General features: G+C 40.7%; 1 protein-coding gene across 3 annotated transcripts in view; it reads left to right on the plus strand.

Moving 5' to 3' along the window:
- The window catches only part of COL15A1 (collagen type XV alpha 1 chain), a 242956-nt gene that overhangs the window by 151851 nt on the left and 68945 nt on the right, over window positions 1-22160 (plus strand). For all 3 annotated transcript variants that reach the window (XM_074987940.1, XM_074987942.1, XM_074987941.1), the window contains 5 exons: window positions 6897-6959; window positions 9573-9608; window positions 10081-10215; window positions 16208-16276; window positions 21572-21616. In XM_074987940.1, coding sequence (XP_074844041.1) covers window positions 6897-6959; window positions 9573-9608; window positions 10081-10215; window positions 16208-16276; window positions 21572-21616 — 348 coding nt within the window. The remainder of the gene's footprint in view (window positions 1-6896; window positions 6960-9572; window positions 9609-10080; window positions 10216-16207; window positions 16277-21571; window positions 21617-22160) is intronic.

Here is a 22160-nt window from a genome sequence, read left to right on the forward strand (position 1 = left end):
GCAAGAAGAGCTATTTTTTTTTAATTCAATAAAAACTCTGTAATTCAAGAGCTGCAATACATGTGAAAAAGACTTTTTGTTAGCAATGCAATCAAAACATTGGTACGGTATCCCATAATGCACTGCAAATACTAAAAGGGGATTTATCCAATATTTCGAGATCACCTATTGTTTCTATTCAGCTATGAGTTGTCCACTGTTGGGCTTTTAGAAGTGTCCCATTTATTGAAAACAATCCAGAGGGGTTTTTTTTCACTTTGCGATTATAGCATCAGGAGCCACAAAGATGTGCTTAAAGAGCCACATGCATCTCCGAAGCTGCAGGTTGCAGACCCCTGGTCTGTCCTGACCACAAAGTTCCCCCAGTACAAGTACCAATGAAAACATTCTATGGATATAACCAGTGCTAGAACAATGAGAAATCCTGTGGACCTTATAGACTAACAGTTTTTTTTGGAGCATAAGCTTCCGTGGGCAAAGACCCACTTTGTCAGATGCCTGTCCTTGTACCTCAAGCTGAGATTTTTTCCAAGCACTTCAACCAAAACACACTATTTTAGATAAGCTATAAACACATTTATTATCTAAAAGAAGAGCGTTTTTAAGTGGTAAGTAGCTTGCATAGAGATCAAAGTTGGTACTTAAGAAACAAAATAAATTCACCATCCAAGGTCAACAAACTAAACAGGATTTGAATCAAATGCTGTCTCTCCCTGATGGATGGGACAAGCAGGTTACAGATCCTCAATACAAGGGCAGGGACTTTTTTCAAAGCTGGGATCACCTTCCTCGAGTTCAAAGTCTTTGTGCTCCGCATGTTCCTCCACATATTGAGTGGAGGGGAAGAGAAGCCAGGTAATGATGTCACTACTTGTCTTTTATATTTTCTTTATGCTTCCTGGAAAGATCTTTGCTGTGATGTGGAGATCAGGCTGTCCCCATTGGTCAACCTGTCTTCATACTCTACATAGTCTCTCTGAAAAGTCTCTGGGGTAGCGGATTCTTTGCTTGATGGATGTTGAGGCACCATTAATGCTGTCTGGCTACTCAGCTGTTGTACTTGAAGGGTTGGTTGTGAGTGCTTACAACAAATTTCAGTAACACAAGCAGCAGTACTTCCTCACCTCGCATATAATGATTGCTCGTGTCCATTTAAAAGGACATTAATGTTGAGCAGATCAAGCCTTTTTCCTCATGCAGCGCGCAGTAGGCCTGAGGAACTCCTTGCCAGAAGAAGTTGCAAAGACTAAGACTTTAACAGGGTTCAAAAACAGAGATTAATTCATGGAGGGTAGGTCCATCAATGGCTATTAGGCAAGATGGGTAGGAATGTTGCATCCGCAGCATCTGTTTGTTAGAGGTTGGAAATGGACGACAGGAGAGGGAATCACTTGATGATTACCTGTTCTGTTCATTCCCTCTGGGGCATTAGTCACTGTCGGAAGACAGGACAGACCTTTGGTCTGACCCAGGTGGACCTTTGGTCTGACCCAATATGGACGTTCTTATGTTTTTATGTAAAATGATACCTCCCAAGGTGTATTTTGTACAGAGCATATCATAACCCTATCATAGTGGTGAATAAGGGACTGCTTTGATAACAAAATGTCACAGAGAGGCCTTGTATGCAGACCTTCCTGCTCATTTCTGCTGTGCCTGCAGTGGGTGAACTCTTTCCCTGCCTTGTTCAGATCTTCTTGATCCCTTTTACAGCACTCTGCCTGTTTTAGCTGGAATAAAGGGTCTAGAATGGGGTGGGGGTGAGGATCTCACTCAGAGTTTGTCTTACTCTTGGCCTAGATTAGGAAGCCATGATATGGATTGGTGATTATACTACAGCATCATTGCTGTCCCCCATCATTCAAAAATTGTCAGCCTCCTCCCACCACTGGGAATAATTCAATTGGCTGAAAAATCATGAGATTTAAAATAGAAATGTGTCTAGTCTGGTGTTTAAGCCGTTCATGTGTTATGTCAGTCACATTCTCTCTGTAGCCACATGGGCGAAAAGCTTTTTTAAGAAAGCTAAGAGTCTTACCTAGTCATATGGCTCCAGGAGCTGGAGCTTAAGGAAACATACCAAATGTCATGAGACTTTCAGTAAAAATGGTAAGAGTTAACAGCATTGCTACATGACTTTGTTGATCCCATTATTCAAATACTTACTGCTGGGCATAGCCCTATTGCCATGAATGGTTTCCATTTGGAAATTCATACATACTACACTGAGTAGCAGGAGTTTACAGTAGAAAGCCTTAAGGCTCTGATACTGCAAGGAGTCAACCATGTGCTTAATGGAATACATTTATAGCCCTTAAAGCCTGTGCACACGACTCGGGACTGGGGCCTAAGAATGTAACTATGGAAAGATTTTTCTTTTTTTTAATATTTAGAGTACTTAGTTACTTTTTCCACTTGTTCTCATATTATACGATTCTTTTAAGTTTTATTTGAAATGCTTTTGTAAAGATGAAAAGCTGAGTTATTTATAGTTCTGTGGCTATGTCACTGCCACTTCACTGACATGCATTCAAAATATTGATTCTTCCCAGAGCTTGAAATTAAAATACTGGTAAGAAGAGTTTTGTCTGAGGAATAATCATAAAAAGTACATTTGGCACTGTTCCTTCAGTATGCTGAGAGAGAAAGCAGAGACTCCTTTCTTTTTTTAAGAATACTGTGAAGTGGCTTTCCCAAGGTGAAACATTTGACTTGCGAATATATTGTGAAATGATAATGATCCTGTTTGAATCTGGGATCTCCTTAGCACTGCTAAATTAAAGAAGGAAAGAGAAAGATAGGCACCTCAGTTTGTGATCCAATCAGTAGCTGCCATTTTATGATGTAGGTGTGATTTTTTTTTTTAAGAGAGTCTTCCATATTAGGTCAACCAGAAGGAGAGGGAGAGAAGAGAGGAACAGCCACAGAAAGAGAAGTAATAATTTTGATCAGTAAGGAATGCAGCCATGGTATTGTATATGAGCCACAGAGAATAAAATGCATGGCAGCTACATTCCATGAAATCTTAACAAGCTTGTATAAGCTGGAAAATAAGAAACTTTGGAAAGAGGAAAACCATGAAAGTACTTCAAGTGATTTGGCCTCAATTAAGAGTGATGCAGCAAGTTGTGGAGGTACAAATCCTTTAAGCTTTCTTGAAATCCCAAAAACATTTTTCTCAGTAAGGCTACATCTACACTACATCCAAAACAGGCCAGTCCTCCTAACGAGCATTACTGCAAGTCTGAAGAACTTCGCTGGGAAATCTTGCAGCATTTGCTTACTTTTATTGTAAGTGTGCTTCAGGAAGTGCTTCACAATGCTTCAATGTTCAAATTGATTTTAAGTATGTTCACTGTTGCCGTTGTATGCCTAAGAAAGGTAAACTACAAATTCACCTTAGGAGAAAATTAAATGAAGGAATATATATGTTCTTTACATTCATATTTTGACTTTAGAGGTGAACTTTTTGCTTTAGTCGTGTCAGATATCATGTGCTTTGACATTAAACGGTCTGTTGCTCTGCAGTACAAAAAAAATGCCACAATAAAAATGTATACTTCCATTTGGATAATGCCTTAGAAGTCTATTGGTTAGAAAACAGAAATAAGTGAAATGTGCATCTTCCCAATAACATACGTTTGCAGAAGACTTCTGTGTATGAAAAGTATACAGTACTACTGTCTGGTGCAAGGAGTGTCCAGCTGTTGAGGGTATATGCACTTACATCCCTTACACTTACTTTGAATAGTCCCATTGATTTCAATGGGACTTAACACATAGTGTAAACTTCAGCGTAAACCTTTGAAGGTTTCAAGACATATGGTCTCAATCCTGTAAATCCCTTAGCCTTGTGAGTAGTCCCGTTGTGACCATTGACTAAAAAGATAAGACTGATTCACATAACTGTGCCAGGATTGGGCCTTAAGGATCTACAGCTTGATCCAGCCCGAGCTGAAATCAATGGCAACTCTCCCGTTGATTTAATAGCACAGGATGCTGAGCTTCTGAGAGGGTGCGTGTTGTCCATGCTCATTGAAGCCCTTGAGATGCAACACCTCACAGAACTGGTCTGTGCACAGTCACTAATATAGATCGTTATATGAGCACTATAGACTGAACTCTTCCATGTACACTATACTGTCATCTGATGGCTATTGCCTGTGGTGTTCCATGGTTTCTAAAATCTGTCCGATTGTGGGTGGATACAAGGCTGTATAGCTTAGTCTGAGCATGTCTCACCCTAATTTGACATTAGTTTCTTCCAAACTCAAGGAATTTGAGGCCTTTTCAGTGAAATTGATTTGACTGAGTTTTTCAGCTTTCACGACTCTTCAGTATGCTGTGTAAATCTAAGGGTCAGCGAGAGAATCAATCCCTTCGGGGATAAAATAATTAATATTACAATCCCTGACGCTAAGGTTAGGCTGTTGTTAAAGTGAACATGTCAAAAGGACTCTGGGCCTTGCAAATGGATTTCCATAGCAATGCGATTCCATGGGTTTTAGTGTAGCGACTCAAGAGTTACACTGATCTCAATAAGAGGAAAGGCAGGCCTGGCCCTCTGTAATTTATAGGAGTAAATAAGTGCCTTTCTTAGGCCTGCAGCAACGACAGACTTATGCTCTGATTCAGCAAGGCATGGAAGCTGTGGGGCTGACAGCTACTGTGGATCTGTGGGGAAACATCAGAGGGAGGCCTGGCTACCAGCCCCCAGAAGGGGCAGGGCTTACGGCAGTCAGCTCCCTCAGCTGCCAGCTCCCTCAGAGCCGCACACAAAGTGGTGGTTCAACACTGCTGTGGTGTTTCAAAGGGGCTCAGAGCTCTGGCTGCCACCATTGCTACTTTGGCAGCAGCTGGAGCTCTGGGTCCCTTTGAAATGCTGAGCTCTGGGGCAACTGCCCCGTTTACTCCCCCACCCAACCCACTCCCATCAGCGGGCAGAGGCTGAATCGAGGGCTTAGTTATTTAAGTGCTCTCCTATTGGAAATATCTTGAAAATGCTTGGATAAAATCTGTCTTTTTGTACCAGGATAGATCACTTTTACTGACTTTAAATGTTCTTTAAATGTTCTTCTGATCTCATTACACAGTTTTGTTTCTTTTTTTAAGCAGACATGAACTTGAAATAGTCCATTGCTTCTTATGTCAGCATTTCTATGGTTACTTTCTTTAAAAAATGATTGTTGTGTGCAATTTTGTATGGACAAATGATGCAGAAGAATTTAATCTAAAGGAAATAGCTTTTGGGCCTACTCAAAAGTTAAAAAGCCCATGTGCTGTCCCATGACAGTAAGACAATGAGATCATGGTACATTGCATGAGTAATAATGATATTTGTGAATAATTAAGTGCTATTTTAATGTTACGCTCTCCCTCCCAGCCAAAATAGTCACAGTATAATAAGAAAATGGACCTAAACTATAATGAAAATAATTCCAATTTTGTTAGTTAAAAATTTATACTGTATCAATTACAGTGGGTCCAGAAGGCACAAATGGAAAGAGAAGAGAGAAAGGTGGTAAATGTGAGGCCAGGACCATCCAAAAAAACCTCATTAGATAAATGTCATAACTTTGGGAGTGCATTGCCTGGCAAGTCGAGCATTCCAGTCTGTCATCAACGCACTCTGTAGTTTTAAATTCTTCCCCTCTACCTGGGGTTCCCCAGTCAGCTCTTTCTTGCAGTTTTCCTTCATTGTTCTAGGCTTCTCTCTTTCCCATTTTAAACTATAATATTACTGTTTCCTCCTCTCACTCTGTTTTATTCTTCCTCCTCCCCATACCTTCCCCATTCCATATTCTGCTCTCTCTTCTGGGCCTGCCTGTGCCCCAACCTCCTCTCCCTACAGTTCTCCCTGTCTCTCAGTCCCATTTGCACGTCCCCAAATTCCCTTCCCCATCCTTTCTCCAGGAGCCTCCACCAGTTTCACTGAACTTGTATTGGGCATTGTTGCAGGACTACAGGTTGGAAAGAGGGAAAAGTAGCTAAAGAAAGCTGTAAATTATATTGCCTAGAACAGTCACTCCACTAGCTGGAGGTGGCTGGAGTGCTGCAGACTCCTGCCCTATCCTCTTCCACTGTGGCCATAACCAGGGTCTTCCCAGGAATGCTGCTAATGGGAGTGAGGACAGCGTTCTGTCCAATTTCCAGTAAAATATTTATCTCTATATAGTTGTAAATTGGCCTTTTACTACCAGTTCTGTCCCATCCACCAATTCTCTGATGTTAGGGTAACTCTGCACTCTTTTACTACTGTCACTGAGATGCGGAGGGTAAGAGCTGTGCTCCGGGATATGATTCATGAAGTAGAAATGCCAACATTTCTGAATACACATCAGACTGGATCCTGCATGCCTCGAACATTTAAACCTCCTGCTGATTGCAAGAAAAGCAGACTCAGACCCATAATAGCAAGCACTTTCTGTCCTCACATGAAAGTTGTTCCTCTATATTAGGCTTCATCTACACTAACCTCCCCCTTCCCGTGTCAATCTAAGCTATGCAACTTCAGCTATGAAAATAGCATAGCTGAAGTCAACATATTACCATGGTAAGGTTAGTGAGGGCTGCTCTCCTGTCAACTCCAGCTACTCTTCCCATCCTGATGGAGTATGGGAATTGAAGGGAAAGCATTCAGAGATTGATTTATCATGTCTAAGTAGATGTGATTAATCAACTGCATAGTGAAGACAAGTTCTTCTTCTTAGTGCACTTTTTGGCTGCACTAAGACCAGCACTTCATAAACAAAAACTTGGAAATATAATTCACTGAAGCAGGAGGTTACTAAGGTAAATTAGAGCTTCTTTATTTTTAAGTTGTTCAAACAAATTCATTTGGTCATGAAGTTTTCTTTGTTATTGGGTGAGATGTTTATGTCCGCTTTCATTTGCAGGGGCCCCAAGGACTTCCTGGACCTGCTGGAATGGTTGGTCCTCCTGGAAAGAAAGGAGAAAAAGTAAGTAAAGACTCTTATGGGCCCAGTTCAGCATAAAATCTTTATAATTTCTGAGCTGTGTTATGCACTGAATAGTTTGCTGAGTCCAGCTCCTAAAGCTTTTTAAAACATCTCATATGGCCATTTGAACAACTTTATAATGTCTGCTAGTGTCCAGTCCTATTTTTTTCCAATAGATAATGTACAAAATATACTATGAAAAGTTCCATGTAATTTGTCCATAAAAAGGCATAGTAATAATTGGGTTTATGCAAGTAAAGACCATGGGGGACAGTGAAATCCATCCTGCCAACCAAGAATTATATTTAGCTGCAGACCTTCAGCTGCATTTTTGTAGATTGATAAGGCCATGGGAACTACTTAGCTGGGGATTCTGTAGTCCATCTTCATCTTCACCTTCTGCCCTGGCTTATGTAAAGGCAGGTATAAACTACCGCTTTGGTGCCAGTGTTGCCTGCATTTGCAATTTTGTTTTGAGTAATGCAGCATATGGTGTTTGCTTAATGCTCGTACTCCCAGAGTCAAAGGATTGTGTGAGAATCTCCCTTTTTGTAACAAACAGGTACATTTCTGGCCCTTCTTCTTGCAGAGAAAATCTGGAAAAATGAGACATAACTGCACCCTAAAGACCCGAAAAAACCAAGACAAAGAGCAACAATATTTTGTTTTTAAAAGCCTCATGATTTTAAAGTTACTCATGATTGTGTTGAGGCTGATTCCTAAGTTTTGCATGCTTAGGGTTGACGATATAATAATACACATGGCCTATGTCTACACTAGCCCAAAACTTCAAAATGGCCATTTCAAAGTTTACTAATGAAGCGCTGAAATACGTATTCAGCGCCTCATTAGAATGCCGGCAGCTACAGCACTTCGAAATTGACGCGGCTTGCAGCTGCACAGCTCGTCCAGACGGGACCCCTTTTCAAAAGGACCCTGGAAACTTTGAAACCCCCTTATTCCTATCAGCAGATAGAAATAAGAGGATTTCAAAGTTGCTGGGATCCTTTTGAAAAGGAGCCCCGTCTGGACAAGCCGCGCGGCAGTGAGCCGCATCAATTTCGAAGTGCTGCAGCTGCCGGCATTCTAATAAGGCGCTGAATATGTATTTCAGCGCTTCATTAGTAAACTTCGAAATGGCCATTTTGAAGTTTTGGGCTAGTGTAGACACAGCCATACTACAGGTGACTGTGTGGCTCTGCCACTGCCCACCACACACAAAGTCAACATGGAGCAGAGAGGGTTAAAATAAGTTCCTTATTCTAGGCCTTGTTCTTGTGTCCTTTCTAGACGATGGCAGAATTCCTGTTGATTTCAGTAGTGCAAGATCAGCTCCTTTGTGAGGGTCCTGAGATGAATCAAGATACCCAGTTACATTAAATTAACCGGCATCTCAGGTTTTAGAGTGAAGCTCTGGAAGCCAGAGGAGTTAATTGGAAGAATGATGTTTTCATGCAGGGCACATCCCTCAGAAAGGGGGTAAAGCCCATTGTCTTGTCTTTCAGAGCCTATTTTCCACACTGTGTGTATTTGATCAGAACTAACTTTATAAATGAAGCACTGCACACGTGGGAGCTGCTCAAAGAACAGTCAGTGCCTAGCAGCACTATCAAGCCTGCCAAATCCATTCCCACCTGTCAAGAGGAGTTTTACATGCTTCCCCTGGTCCCTTTTTGTAACAAATCATTATTTAGCTCCTAGAGTTGTATCATTGGTGCTCGCTCCACTGAATCCTTGGGCAGTCTAAATTCCCATCATCTGCTTATATAGGGGCTGCATTCTTTGGCAAGATACTGTATGTATTGCTACTAACCCAGTGTGACTGGAAAGAACTGTTTTCATACTCAAGATTTTTGCCCATTCTGTAACCTGAATAGAAAGAGAGCAGAAAGGGAAAGAGATGCAGAAAGTGAGAGAGGCTTTAGAAGAATTTGAATGATTAAAAGGTGAATGATGTAGAAGATATGAATCCACTGTAGACTACACAGGCAGGCTGATGTTTGCAATGACTGGCCTGTGCCATTCAAAAATGCAACTATGGGAAGAATCTTATAATTCTGCTTATGTATCAAGGTCCCTATATCCCTTTCAAACAGAGATTTGTCACAGACTGAATGCAGGTAAGAAAATCAGACGACTAGGTTACCACAATGGACTCTCAAAAAAAACTATCTGTAGCAGTGTTAGCGTTCCTGGACTGGGCCATACTTACAATTTGCCTGGGATTAAACCATTGTATTCAATAAGAATTTTGCCATTGATTTCAAGGGGATGAAGATTTCATCCTTGATAGATTCTCTGTGGTCCAAACCTCTAAAACCTGCAGCAGTAACCAAAATACAGATTGCTCCCTGTGTGCAAATCATGCTGGAAGCTCTAGTCATTTGCAGATGTAATTACTCGACTGCAGTTCGTTGTTGTTGGTTTTTTTTGTTTTGGTTTTTTTTTAAAGCTAGAAGGTTTAATGCCTACTATAACCCAACATGATGACCTCAGTAAGTACAACAACAAAGGTATTCACTGAAACCTGAAATAAGCAAGGCATGTATCTGTGTTGCTATGCCTAAACATTTTAATCCTGCTCAATTAACTCATCCCGTTTTTATTTTATAGGGTGATCAAGGCCTTCCTGGTGCTGTTGGTCCAAAGGTAAAAGACTCAAGCTTTGTCTATTTCTAGGTATAACATAACAATATGCTTCAATTATAATGTGCCATATATAGCTTGGCATTGTATTGTGCCTCTCAAAAGTTTCCTGAACACAGAATGCACACTGAAAACAGATTAACAACATGAAAATATTCATAATATTTTGGTTTTCTTTTTGCCCAGAGCTTGGAAATAAGGGGACCTGGTTTCTGTCCCCAATTCTGCTTTGTTGCGACAAATGACTTTATCTTTTATTGTTTCTATTTCCTATCTATGTAACAAGGCCAATCTTACATCACAGGGATGTTGCAAAGTTTAATTCAATAATTTTTGAAAAGTGCTTTGAGATCCTTTTATGGAAGAAGTCCAGAAGATTATTATGCTGAAACCTAATTAAATCAGTGAGCATACTTTACAAACAAATCCTGTAATCTTATTGCAACTGTTAAGTAAAATCATACTTTTGATTTAGGGAGATGCTGGAGATATTGGATCCCCAGGCCCAAAAGGTCAAGCAGGTGCTGATGGGCAGCGTGGAAAGCCTGGGCCACAAGGACCACCAGGACCACCAGGGCCACCTGGCCCAACTTATGGGTTTGGATTTGAGGTGCTTTTCTGCTGAAAGTGTTAATTGTGTATACAAAGTTATTGACTTAAATGGAAGGTCAGCATGCTCATTAACTGTCTTAAAGACAAATCTGATGACACTGAATACTAGCCATAAAGTTTCTCTTTGGGTTTACTTTGTTTTCATTCAGTCTATGCGTGAGTTGTTTACTCTTTCTTATCTCAACAAAAAGCAGTCAAGTAGCACTTTAAAGACTAGCAAAATAGTTTATTAGGTGAGCTTTCATGGGACAGACCCACTTCTTCAGACCATAGCCAGCCCAGAACAGACTCAATATTTAAGACACAGAGAACCAAAAACAGTAAGCAAGGAGGACAAATCAGAGAAAGATAATCAAGGTGAGCAAATCAGAGAGTGGAGGGGTGGGGGGTAAGATCAAGAATTAGATTGAGCCAAGTATGCAGACGAGCCCCTATAGTGACTCAGAAAGTTCCCATCATGATTTAAACCATGTGTTAATGTGCCAAATTTGAATATAAAAGTCAGCTCGTCCGCTTCTCTCTCTAAAACGGTGCAATAATGTCTCTTCAGTAACACACGTACCTGGAGGTCGTTGACAGAATGGCCCCACTCCATTAAAATGTTGACTAACTGGTTTGTGGATCTGGAGTGCTTTGATGTCTGTTTTGTGCCCGTTGATCTCAGTGGAACTTAGCCTTCTGTGATGACTTTTTGCTAACCGCTTTCTTTAAGTTACTCTCATAAAACAATTTGGTGGTCTTAATGCCAACAACAGAAAGGTTGTCATGCTATAAGCTAAAGCTCTTATCGCACAATTTTCATAACTCCTTTAGTAGTTAATTTTAGTGCATAAATAATTTACAGTGTAGACCTAAATATAAAGTGTGCGTTAAAATTAAACTTCAGGTTCTGCTTTCAGATGTGCGTTTTCATATGCTATCATTTTACTGTGTTTGGTTCAAGCAGGCCAGTTATGTACGGCTGAAAGACTCAAAACTCAGTCATTTAGTGGTGGCCTCAAGGAGTATAATCCTCAATAGGAAGATTTTCTCCGAAAACCAAACAAATGAGGATTTCCAGTTGAAGCATTGCATTTGATTTATGCATCCAGTTCCTTCTCCATTTTAAAATGTTTGCTCACCTCAGGCTCTCTTCTGCCCTTTATCTGAAAACAGCTCATAGTTCATAAAACTAGCTGTATCTCAGAGCACTGTGAATAACACACATTGAGGTAAATTTTATCTTTCCTTTCTGATGGACTTGGGTTAGAGAATCTGGCTGTGGTGGGGTTTTATACATCCATATTTTTTTCTAAACAAGGTTGACATTTAACCTCCATCTATGCCCATATAGCAGTCAGACATGTGAGTGTGTTTTATTTATTGTTTGTTAGGCTCAAGAAAGGCTTTTAGCCAATTATTTTTTCCACATACAGAACATAATATACATCAAAGGGGTAACCAAGATCAATGTCATGTGAGGAATAAATAGTATTTGGGTGACAATTCACAAACATCCAGGAAAGAGCGGTGGCCTTTAGAAGTTGCCCGTTTTATCTGAGAGAGATAAATGTGGGGGGTCCCTCTGTGTTTGCGTTGCTCCTTTATACTTGCTTATGCTTACTCTAGAAGAGTTTTTCCCAAACCATGTTCCATGGAATGCTGGTGTTCTGCACGATGTGAACAGGTGTTCTGTGGAAAAATTTTGAGGCTAGCGATATTTTTCCTTCCAAAATATTAAATATGAAATGATGTGTGTATCAAAATAATATGCCATTTGAATTATATTCAAATTGGAGGTATATTAATATTTATAACACATTTATCATATTATAGTTGTTGTTATGTGACTTGTGCTGAAACAGAGATGGAAACACACTCTTCCCATTTAAAAAAAAAAACTGTCAAATGTTACTTATTTTTATTTACCACTAGTTTTCTGTAAAAATAACAAATTTAAAATAAAAAGCAGTCAAGTAGCACTTTAAAGACTAGCAACATAGTTTATTAGGTGAGCTTTCGTGGGACAGACCCACTTCTTCAGACCATAGCCAGCCCAGAACAGACTCAATATTTAAGACACAGAGAACCAAAAACAGTAAGCAAGGAGGACAAATCAGAGAAAGATAATCAAGGTGAGCAAATCAGAGAGTGGAGGGGTGGGGGGGAAGATCAAGAATTAGATTGAGTTAAGTATGCAGACGAGCCCCTATAGTGACTCAGAAAGTTCACATCCCGATTTAAACCATGTGTGAATGTTCCAAATTTGAATATACGAATTGACATTTATATTCAAATTCGGAACATTAACGCATGGTTTAAATGGGGATGTGAACTTTGAGTCACTATAGGGGCTCGTCTGCATACTTAATTCAATCTAATTCTTGATCTCCCCCCCCCACCCCTCCACTCTGATTTGCTCACCTTGATTATCTTTTTCTGATCTGTCCTCCTTGCTTACTGGTTTTGGTTCTCTGTGTCTTAAATATTGAGTCTGTTCTGGTCTGGCTATGGTCTGAAGAAGTGGGTCTGTCCCACGAAAGCTCACCTAATAAACTATTTTGCTAGTCTTTAAAGTGCTGCTTGACTGCTTTTTGTTTTGATAGTGTATAGACTAGCACAGCTTCCTCTCTGTTACAAATTTAAAATATTTTTCCATACCTAATTTGTTTTGCATTTCGTTTTCATATGAATGTTTGTTTTTTTAGAGCTTTAAGGAAGGACAGTCCTTTTTTTTTTGAACAATATGGTGCTTTCTATTTTTGTCCAAAACAACAACACTAACTATCCTTCTTTCAACTGTTATATTGACGTTCTGTTTTGGGCTTGTACTTAATTTTTATACTTAATTATAGGGTTGCTAATTGTCCTCCTATCAGAAGGACATTAGTTATTAATTCAGCTGTCGTCTTATTTTTTGTTCTTTGTTAAATAAAAGACATCTTAAAAAAACTAACTCTTAAACCAACTTTTGAGCATTACACACTGTAGTTTTTCAGCATAACCCATCCCCCACCCGGGCCAGCATGTCTGTGTTCCATCACTATATCCCAAGCCGAAGAGTGTTCAGTGGCCAAATTCGTTTGGGAAACGCTGCTCTAGGAGATACGTAAACTCCGTATTTAGTATAATCAATGTATCTGCTGTTGCTAATTTAGGGACAACTCCGATACCCTTATTCAGGCTAAATAATATCTTAGTTCCCAAGTAATTCCATTTAAATCAATGGAAAAATTCATGGATGAAGGTACTACTAAATCAGAAAAAAGATACACAATCTGGCCAGTAGATCTCCAAGGCAATTCATTAGTTTTTGTGGCAGGCCACTGTACGTGTTACCAGGGAACCACTTACTTCAGTGGGGGAGTGAGGCTGGTTAGGAGCCAGTTATGGCCAACCTCTGGGAGCTCTAACTTAAGCCATAGCCTCTAGGAGCAGCTTTGCCTTATGGCAGGTAATGCAGAGCTCCCAGTAGGAGCTAGGACCATTGACCCCTTGAGATGTGGTAAAGCATGGGGATGCTGCGACTACCCCAACAGATGAGTACAGTCATCCCTTGTTAAATGAACACTTTACTTATGAGTAAAATGAGGGACACACATACCTACCTTTGGCTCACTAAATGAGTGAACTGCCCCCTGCTAATATGAGCCTTACCCCCCGCCCGCCCGTGGCTCCGACCTGCTGCAGCCTGAACCCCCCCAACTCCACAGACCAAGCCTGCCGGAGCCTGAAACCCCCACAGACCCACCCCACCAGAGCCTGAACCTCCCACTGGCTCTGTGGCCCCAACCTGCTGCGTCCCTAACCTCCCAGCCTGCCCCATGGTCCCAACCCACTGCAGCCTGAAACCCTGCCAGTCTCACAGACCCAACCTACCACAGCCTTAACCCCCACTACCCTCCCCACAGACCCAGTCTGCAGCAGCTTTAATCCCCTCACCAGCCACATGGACCCAACCTGCAGCAGCCTAAACTCCTGCCCCTCCCCCTGAAGCCCCATGGACCCAATGCACTGCAGCCTTAAACCACGCCCCATCCAGCCTGCCCCACGAACCCAATCCTCCACCAGGTTTTAACCCTCCCTCCTGCTTATGGCCCCAAACTGCCCCCAGCCTTTACCCCTCTCCAAGCCCTGTTAACCCAAAGTTCACTTACCTTTCAAAAGCAGTGCCACAGGTTTCCACTCCTTTGCCAAGTTAGGAGCACTTAGTACAAATCAGAGACTTTTACATGTATTTTAATGGAAATTTAGTGTTCATCTTATGAGTTTTTGCCTGCGAGCAGAAAGTTGGGAACCAATTGCACTCATATAGCGAGGGATGAGTGTAGTTGACACAGAAGCCAGCTTTGCTGCTGTAGACCAGCTGAGAGGTCTTTCTGATGAAGAAATTTTCAGCTGAGCAATTAGGACCAAGTTTTGCCATTTTGTTTTCCCTACATCGGTGTGGTATGAAGTAGCCAGAATTGCAGGAGATCATCAGGAGTGGGACCTCATTATATAAGCACCATACAGAGACGTAGGAAGGGCTGGTTCCAACACCATAAATTAGGTCTTAGCAGGAATAGCAGAACTGTATTTGATTAATCATAAGCCAGGAAGATCTGGGTGTCATTTCCCCATTTCTAGATGGAAATGCCTCCTAGGAATGAACTAACTGATGCTACAGGATCATTAGGATTCCTGCTTTTGACCTCCAGAACCAGTGCTAGGCCTCTTCTCAAGTTGGTGTGCCAGTTACATTAGGGCATTCCTAGCACTGGGTTGGCAGTCTGTTTATTTCCCTAATCATAGCTCTTCTGGAAAGCACTAGTTTCAGCACTGATTGCAGTGGTTGTTAATAACGTTCCAAACCTGAGCTGCATCGGTGAAGAAAGAGACAAGGGTTGCTGGCCCTTGTGCTTACCAAAAGACCAGTCTGTGTTGCAGAGGATACCTGGTAAACCTATTAAAAACATGAGTGTTAAAAATGACTGTGTGTTCTGTAACACAGGCAATAGGCACTTTTTTGGTGGAAAAATAATGTCACAAGGAGACCAATGAAAACACAATGAAAGCAAAGTGAAGAAACATGAAACACAAGTTCATTCTTCCTGGGAAGTGAGCAAACAGCCAAACCATTCACGGCTGATAATCTCAGAGATATTTCATTTAGTATTTGATGCACTTTCATTTACAGTTTGTGGGGGAAAAAAAGGCTTACCAACATTCAGCCTTACTTTTCTGCTCTGACGGCGGAGCACGTAAATGAGTTAGAAATAGATCGAGAGAGATCACTGCAGTCTCCACTGTTGTAAAACAGTTGGCATGCACCTAAAGAAAAGGCACATTTCCTTGCAAAAGAGATCTGCCTTCTGCTTTGGAGAACCTTTCCCCATGTACGGGCATTGCTGTTCTCTCAGCTCCTGCTCATTTCAGGGAGCCCTGTGAATTGCCTTTTGCATCCACAGTAGTCTCAGGCAAGAGCCAATGCTCACTCATGAGAGGAAGAAATAACTTTTGTTCTTGAATTGCAATTAAGCTGCTTGGCAAAATGCCTCCACAGCCTCCTTTGCCAGAGCCAGATATAAATGTTTAAGCAATTTAGCTTTGAAAAGTAATTACAGTATGCACCACTACACAAAACAGCATAATGGTATGAGGTTGTTAAATGACCAAAAACAAATCCCATTTCAGAAGTTGAAGAGTGCACAGTGCTCTTGAAAATGGAAGGTTACTTTCACTCTGTTCTGCTTTTTACCAATCTGAAATAATGTGGATGGTAGGGAAAGAGTGATGCTGTGAGATTCTCAATTGGCACGAAGGATCAGGGTGCTGTTCTCGCATTTGAATATGGTTCACCTCTAACACGTAACAGTGAATTGATAGACAAATGGTTCTGGACAAGAATTTAAAGTATTGTTGGCATTTCATTGATGACGTTTGCTCTTTAAGATTCAAGTGAAAGTCCTGATGTAAAACAAAAGAGCAGGTAAAATATAACGCTCTGATTCTTTCCTCTTTCACTCTAGGACATGGAAGGGTCAGGGGATATCAGTTTGTTGAGTGAATCCAGAATTCCGGGATCAAGAGGGCCAAATGTAAGATTTTTGGCTTAGTTCTTTGTTTGGTTTAAAAAAAATTGTTTGAAATGTACTCCTCCCATTTTGTATTCAGTCTGTCTGGGAGGGTTTGGGGTATTTTAATTAGTCCAACCATAGTATATTATTTTCTGAGTTCATGCAAAGCCAGTGTCTATTCTTTCTGTCCTGAGAAAAATATGTAGTGAAGGTTCCAGATCTGTCTTTCACAGGTAAAATCTGGAGTAATTCCACTGGCTTTGAGTGAGTTGCTCTAGATTTATATTGCATGAAATTATATCAGGATATGGCCCATAAAATCTGTGTCCTTTTAATGTAATTTTGGACAGTTGATTTAAGTATTTGCTGATATGTAACGATTTTAAAAGTTTGTAGGATATAGTTCAGTTTTCTTTTCATTATCTCTATTTTGGGTACCTCCTGTTAGCCTTAATGCTTGCTTTTGTCTCACCTAGGATTTAAAAAAAGATCACTTCTCTTTCTTCCATTTTTTCCCCCCTCTAGCTCTACTGATCCAGCTGTCAAGTTCTTCATCTTTGATTTTTAAATTAACAGACTATTCAGGAGAGAGAATCATATGCCATTGCGTAAACGTCCGTGAAATAGGGGGACCACATTGCCCTACGGCAGATATGGTACACTAGCCTCCAGGACCGGGGAATTGCTGTTCCCTGTCGGGGCTCCGCAGTGACGGGGGCAGCTTGAGAAAACTCTTCTTCTTCTCCCTCTTCCATGCCACAGGCTGATGCAGGATCAGTCCCTGGGTTTCTTTACTTTCCAAAATTGCTTTCCTGAATTTTAATACCTGTTTTGCTTTTGTGTTCTGCATAGGATACGAATCCATGCAGATTGTGACTAGATCTGGGAAAATCATGGATTTCGGGGGGGATCATTGGACATTTCAGAACAAAAAGACAGGAAAAGATAAACATTTTGTTTAAAAAATGCTGAATCAAAACGTTTCAATTTTTTCAGAATTTTTTTTCCCATAATGAACAGTTATGTGAAATTGATGCCATTTACTAATATTCAGAAGCGGACTCAGGCTTGCATTCCTTAGTGAAATGAAAGTAAGTCCATGACAGCAATTCACTGTCCCACTATATACAGTACCTCAACTATATCTGGCAGATCCATGAAACACTCCAGTTGGAATGACACACTGAATTAATTGTTTGGCCTTTCCCCTTCAGACTCAGCTATAAACTCTGAGTTTTAGGTCCTGAAGCCATCATGTGTTTGGTCACAATAGAACTTATCTGCTTAAAAATAGCTGAATACTGAGGGCGCATCTATACTCCTGGGAAGATCGACCTGGTCAGGGTCAATCTTCCAGAGCTGGATTTTGTGCATCTGGTAAAGACATGCAAAATCTACCTCTCTGGGGTCATCAGTCGACCCCTGTACTCGCATGGAGTAAGGGAAGGTTGAGGGGAGAAGTGTTCCCTTTGATAAGTTGATTTTTAATACCTTGGTTCTGGCTACACATTTACCATAGCTAGAATTGCGTATCTGAAATCGACTTATTTCCCTACTATAGACTAGCTCTGGAAGAGCAGGGATATTGCTTAGTCCGCTTCAGTGGCCACTGCATTCTACATATGCTTGCTCTCCCTGTGGTTGGTTTCACAGCTGTGTTAGTTGCTTGGTTTCATGAGCACACTGGTAAAAACAAACAAATCTGTTATAACAAATTCCCATTCAGCTGTAAGAGTCTAATCCTGATGGTTCATTCTTTTCCCCCTCAGCTATACTTTCTCTTGCTTTGCATTTCACTCAAACAACCAAAAGGGTAATATTCCTTGACAAACAAAAATCCCCACCTTGTCTGCATTAGTAGGCATTTCACACACAACTACAAAAGTAATAATTTTGAGTGATTACAGTTTGGCTAGTAACTCTTGGAATGACAGTGTTTCCATTAGTGACAAGCTAGGCTGAGTCTGCAAGATTTGTTTGTGTGAATAATCCTGCCCCAGCGGAGTAGTCCTGCTAATGTCGCTTGAACTACATGAATAGGAGTTGCAGGATGGGGCCATGAATCAATATATGGCTTTGTCTTTCATTTTTCTTTCAGACACCAGTTAAAAGCTTTTGACGTGCTTATCCATTGTAAAACTTTGTATTCTGATTCCAGCTCAATCTTTAATCGATACCTGCTGAATTCTGGTTAATAGGATTTTGGAATCTGGGCATGTGGAAAAATGGAAGTGGGCTTTTTCCAATTTGATAAGTTGAGCCTTCTAGAACAGAGTTTCTTAAACTATGTTCTACAGAACACTGGTGTTCTGTGAACAACTTGCAACTGCACCACGAGCATTTGAAAGAATACACTGAAGGTCTATATTTTCTGTTATTAAAATCAGGTACAATGTTAGTTTCTCATTACTATGATACCTGATTAAATACCTTCATTTTGGTTTTGCTATATGTGTTGCTGGGTTTGTTCGTTTGTTCGTTTAAAATAAATTTTCATAGGTGGTCTGTGTTTAAAAACATTGTTTCGTTTTCCATGGTCTCAAAACATGTAAGAAACACTGCTCTAGAAAATCAGAGTTAGAGACTAAGCAGATGTCTAAGCTTTCTCACATTCTGATGTAAGCTGTTCACATCACAGGCAGTTGGGGTTTTTTCTTGGCATATCTGAGCCAGATTCACTCTGCCTAGAGCAGGGAAAAACCAAATGCACTGAGCCAGTGAGGGCTGGAGCATGGTACTGTTTCCTCTATCAGTCACCCTAGCATTTTTGCTGCTGTAAGCAACTCTCAAATCGATCACAGGCTCCATACAAGTGTTTTCAATGGATGCTGCAGTAGGGGTGCACTGAATCAGTGTGTTCCCAGCCACCTTGCTCATGCCTTCATTATAGCAGTGCCATCCACTATTTACACTGTGCTTCATAGTGGAGGGTAGGTTTCTGCCTTTTCCCACCACCACAATTGTCCTCTTGGCGGACTTTGTCCCTGTGCATGCCCTCCGTGTGAGGGCAGTATGACTTCTGGGGAAGGGCATAGCCCACCCTCCAGGCTTCAGAGACTGATGAATCTGGAGCCAACACCGTACTAAGGGCCGGTTTTTAAAGCCAGTTGCTAAAACGATCTGATACTTCAGAGCTGATACTGAAACATAACTTGACCCAGGTTTCATCTTTACGGATTATAACATCTCTTTGTATTCTATTGTAAACCATGAGAGAGAAAGTAGCCAAAACCATCAAATTTACAAAAATAAGACCCACAGACAGGTAGCTGAAATAACCAAGCAAACACAACTTACCCCTCTGAATTGTCTACCTGACATCCTTACTCTCAGCTTTGCTTTGGAGGCAGATTATACTCCAAATTACTCTGATGTAACCAACAAATAAGAAGCCTTATTTCTTTTGGACAAAACTCCAGGTTTGCTTTCCTTCCCCTTTGCCCACTCTTGTTTTCCACAGTTTGGGCCAATAAAACAGAGAGACATTTTTTTTCTGATCATGAAAATGATTTTTCAAGATTTGCTAACACTTTGGAAAAGCTTTGCCATCATGAGCTAATACAGTCTGTAAAACCCCTAAAAGTTTCTGTCTGTATTAAAAGGAGAAGTGTCTGCTTCTGAGAGGATTTTAATCGAAACCAGCCATTCGGAAGTATGCTAGATTTGTTTGTACTACATCTGTTCTGTCACAAATTCTTTTAGATGGGATCATAATTTCTCAGAGAGACACGGACGATTCCTATTACCATTTTGTATGTAATTCATAGCAATAACTATAAAAACAGTAACAATCTATATAGATTACATTGGGGGCAAGGTCAGCTCAAATGTGCTACTCTGCATCGTGGGATTTTTCACACACCTGCAGGATAGATTTAAACCAAAGGCAACATTCTTTGGACTCCAGTACTTATTGTACTGAAGAAGGCAGTGCAAGCTCACTGACTCAGGAAAAAGGATCAGCTCTGCCAATGAACTTTCCTGACCTTAGGCCAGATCTATTCTTGGAAATTAGGTCAGATAACTACATCACTCAGGGTGTGAAAAATGGACACCGTTGAGCCAACGCAGGCTATGTGTACACTCGCGGGATTTGTCAGCAAAACAGCCATTTTGTCAGCCAAACCAGGATGCATCCAGATCCCAAGGCATTCTGTCGACAGTAAATTGACAGGATGCGGCACTTTTCCCGACAGCTGTAGCCCACTCGCCATGTGGAAGAATCAGTGTTAACAGAGATCCGTCAACAGAAAGCTGGTCTGGACATTGTTGGGGGGGGCCTCCGTTGACAGAAGAGGCATCCAGGACATCGTACAACCCTCTCTGCTGTGCTTCTGGGTGGTCGTTTTGCTGACGGAGCAGCTGGGCAGTCCAGCCGCACTCTGTTGACAGAGCGGATATCTTCAATCCACTTTTACGATTTGGCTGTAATCTGTTGACAGAAGTTTTGTTGCAAGATATCTTCCAACGCAAACTTCTGCCAACAAATCCCTGTAATCTAGACATAGCTACAGTTACACCAACCTTACTCTTCGTGTAGACAACAATAGTATATGGGAGAATTCTCCTTTCAGCAGAGCTACTGCCTGTCGGGGAGGTCAGCTCCTTACAGTGTTGTAACAGTATGTGCAGTGCTTCTGGAGTATTTTAAGACTATACCTACCCCAAGCATTCAGAGACAGAAAAAAACAAAGGATGGCTATTCAAGTGGTTGTATTGCAAAAATTCAGTGCATATGCAAAAACTAGGGTTTTTTAAATGTTTACCATGTTGACAAATCACAAGCTATTTTCACTGGCACACAAAGAGCCACATCTGGAAGACAAGGAATACTGTCACTTGCTGCCAGATTTTACTTTTTAGCATCTAACAGCACTTCCAGGCTTTTGCTGCTCACAGAGAAAAAGGCCACAAAGATGTATTATAAAGGGGAATGGATATTTCTTTTTATTCTCCCCCATGATAGAAATGGCAACATCATTATGGTTCAAACTTTTCAAAAATATTTCTCCCAAGCTGTGAACGCACCTTCATAATTTCAGCCAGGCAAATGACTGAAAAAAATAAGCAATTCCTTAGAATAGAAACACTTAGGCAACTTTAAAAATAGCTATTGCTAAGTGCTCTGCCTAGTACAGGAAAACATTAAGCAGCTACACTTCCAAGTGTCTTTTTTTTTTCACATTTTAATTCTTTCTGTTGATACTGCTACTAAAAGACTTTTCTATGGTTGTGAGTGCAAACTTGTTTGTTACTGAGAAAAAATGAATATGAAATTATATAATGATAAATCAGTAAACTCAGAATACTTTGTAGGGTCCTGTCGGGGAGACTGGACAGCGTGGGCCAATGGGACCAAAGGTAACTGATACATAACAAACTTTTGAATGCCAGTGGATATATCTTTGGGTTTTCGATTTGCCATTTTGGTTTGTCATCTTTACAATAATTCAGATCACGTTTGCTTTTATTTATTTTTACTGAAGCTTTCTCTTTTTCATAAAACTAACAAAACTTGCCTTCTGGCTGTCACTGACACATCCTAACTACCGTGGACCCAATTGTTCTTTCAGTAATAAGGATGTTATTTTGGAGTTTTTCTTCAATGGTGTTATCCCACATTTATACCAATATAGAGAGAGCAGTACTTTATCTGGCATGGTTAGCTAAACAAATAATTAAATGCTACAAGTAAGGCCCTTGCATTTCCAAATTTTATTTATTTATTAATTTTCCAAGAATGCGTCAATTTTTTTAATTCAAGATGTAAAAATGGATACAAATCGATGCAAAAAATTAACCTCATGGTTTTCTAGATAAATATCAGGGTTAGTATTGCAAATAGGGGAGCCAGAAAGAAGGCAACAAACACTTAGGCTGCATCTACACTACGAGATAAATTTGA

The sequence above is a fragment of the Carettochelys insculpta genome, chromosome 2 (genome assembly GCF_033958435.1).
Source record: "Carettochelys insculpta isolate YL-2023 chromosome 2, ASM3395843v1, whole genome shotgun sequence".
Taxonomy (NCBI): Eukaryota; Metazoa; Chordata; order Testudines; family Carettochelyidae; genus Carettochelys; species Carettochelys insculpta.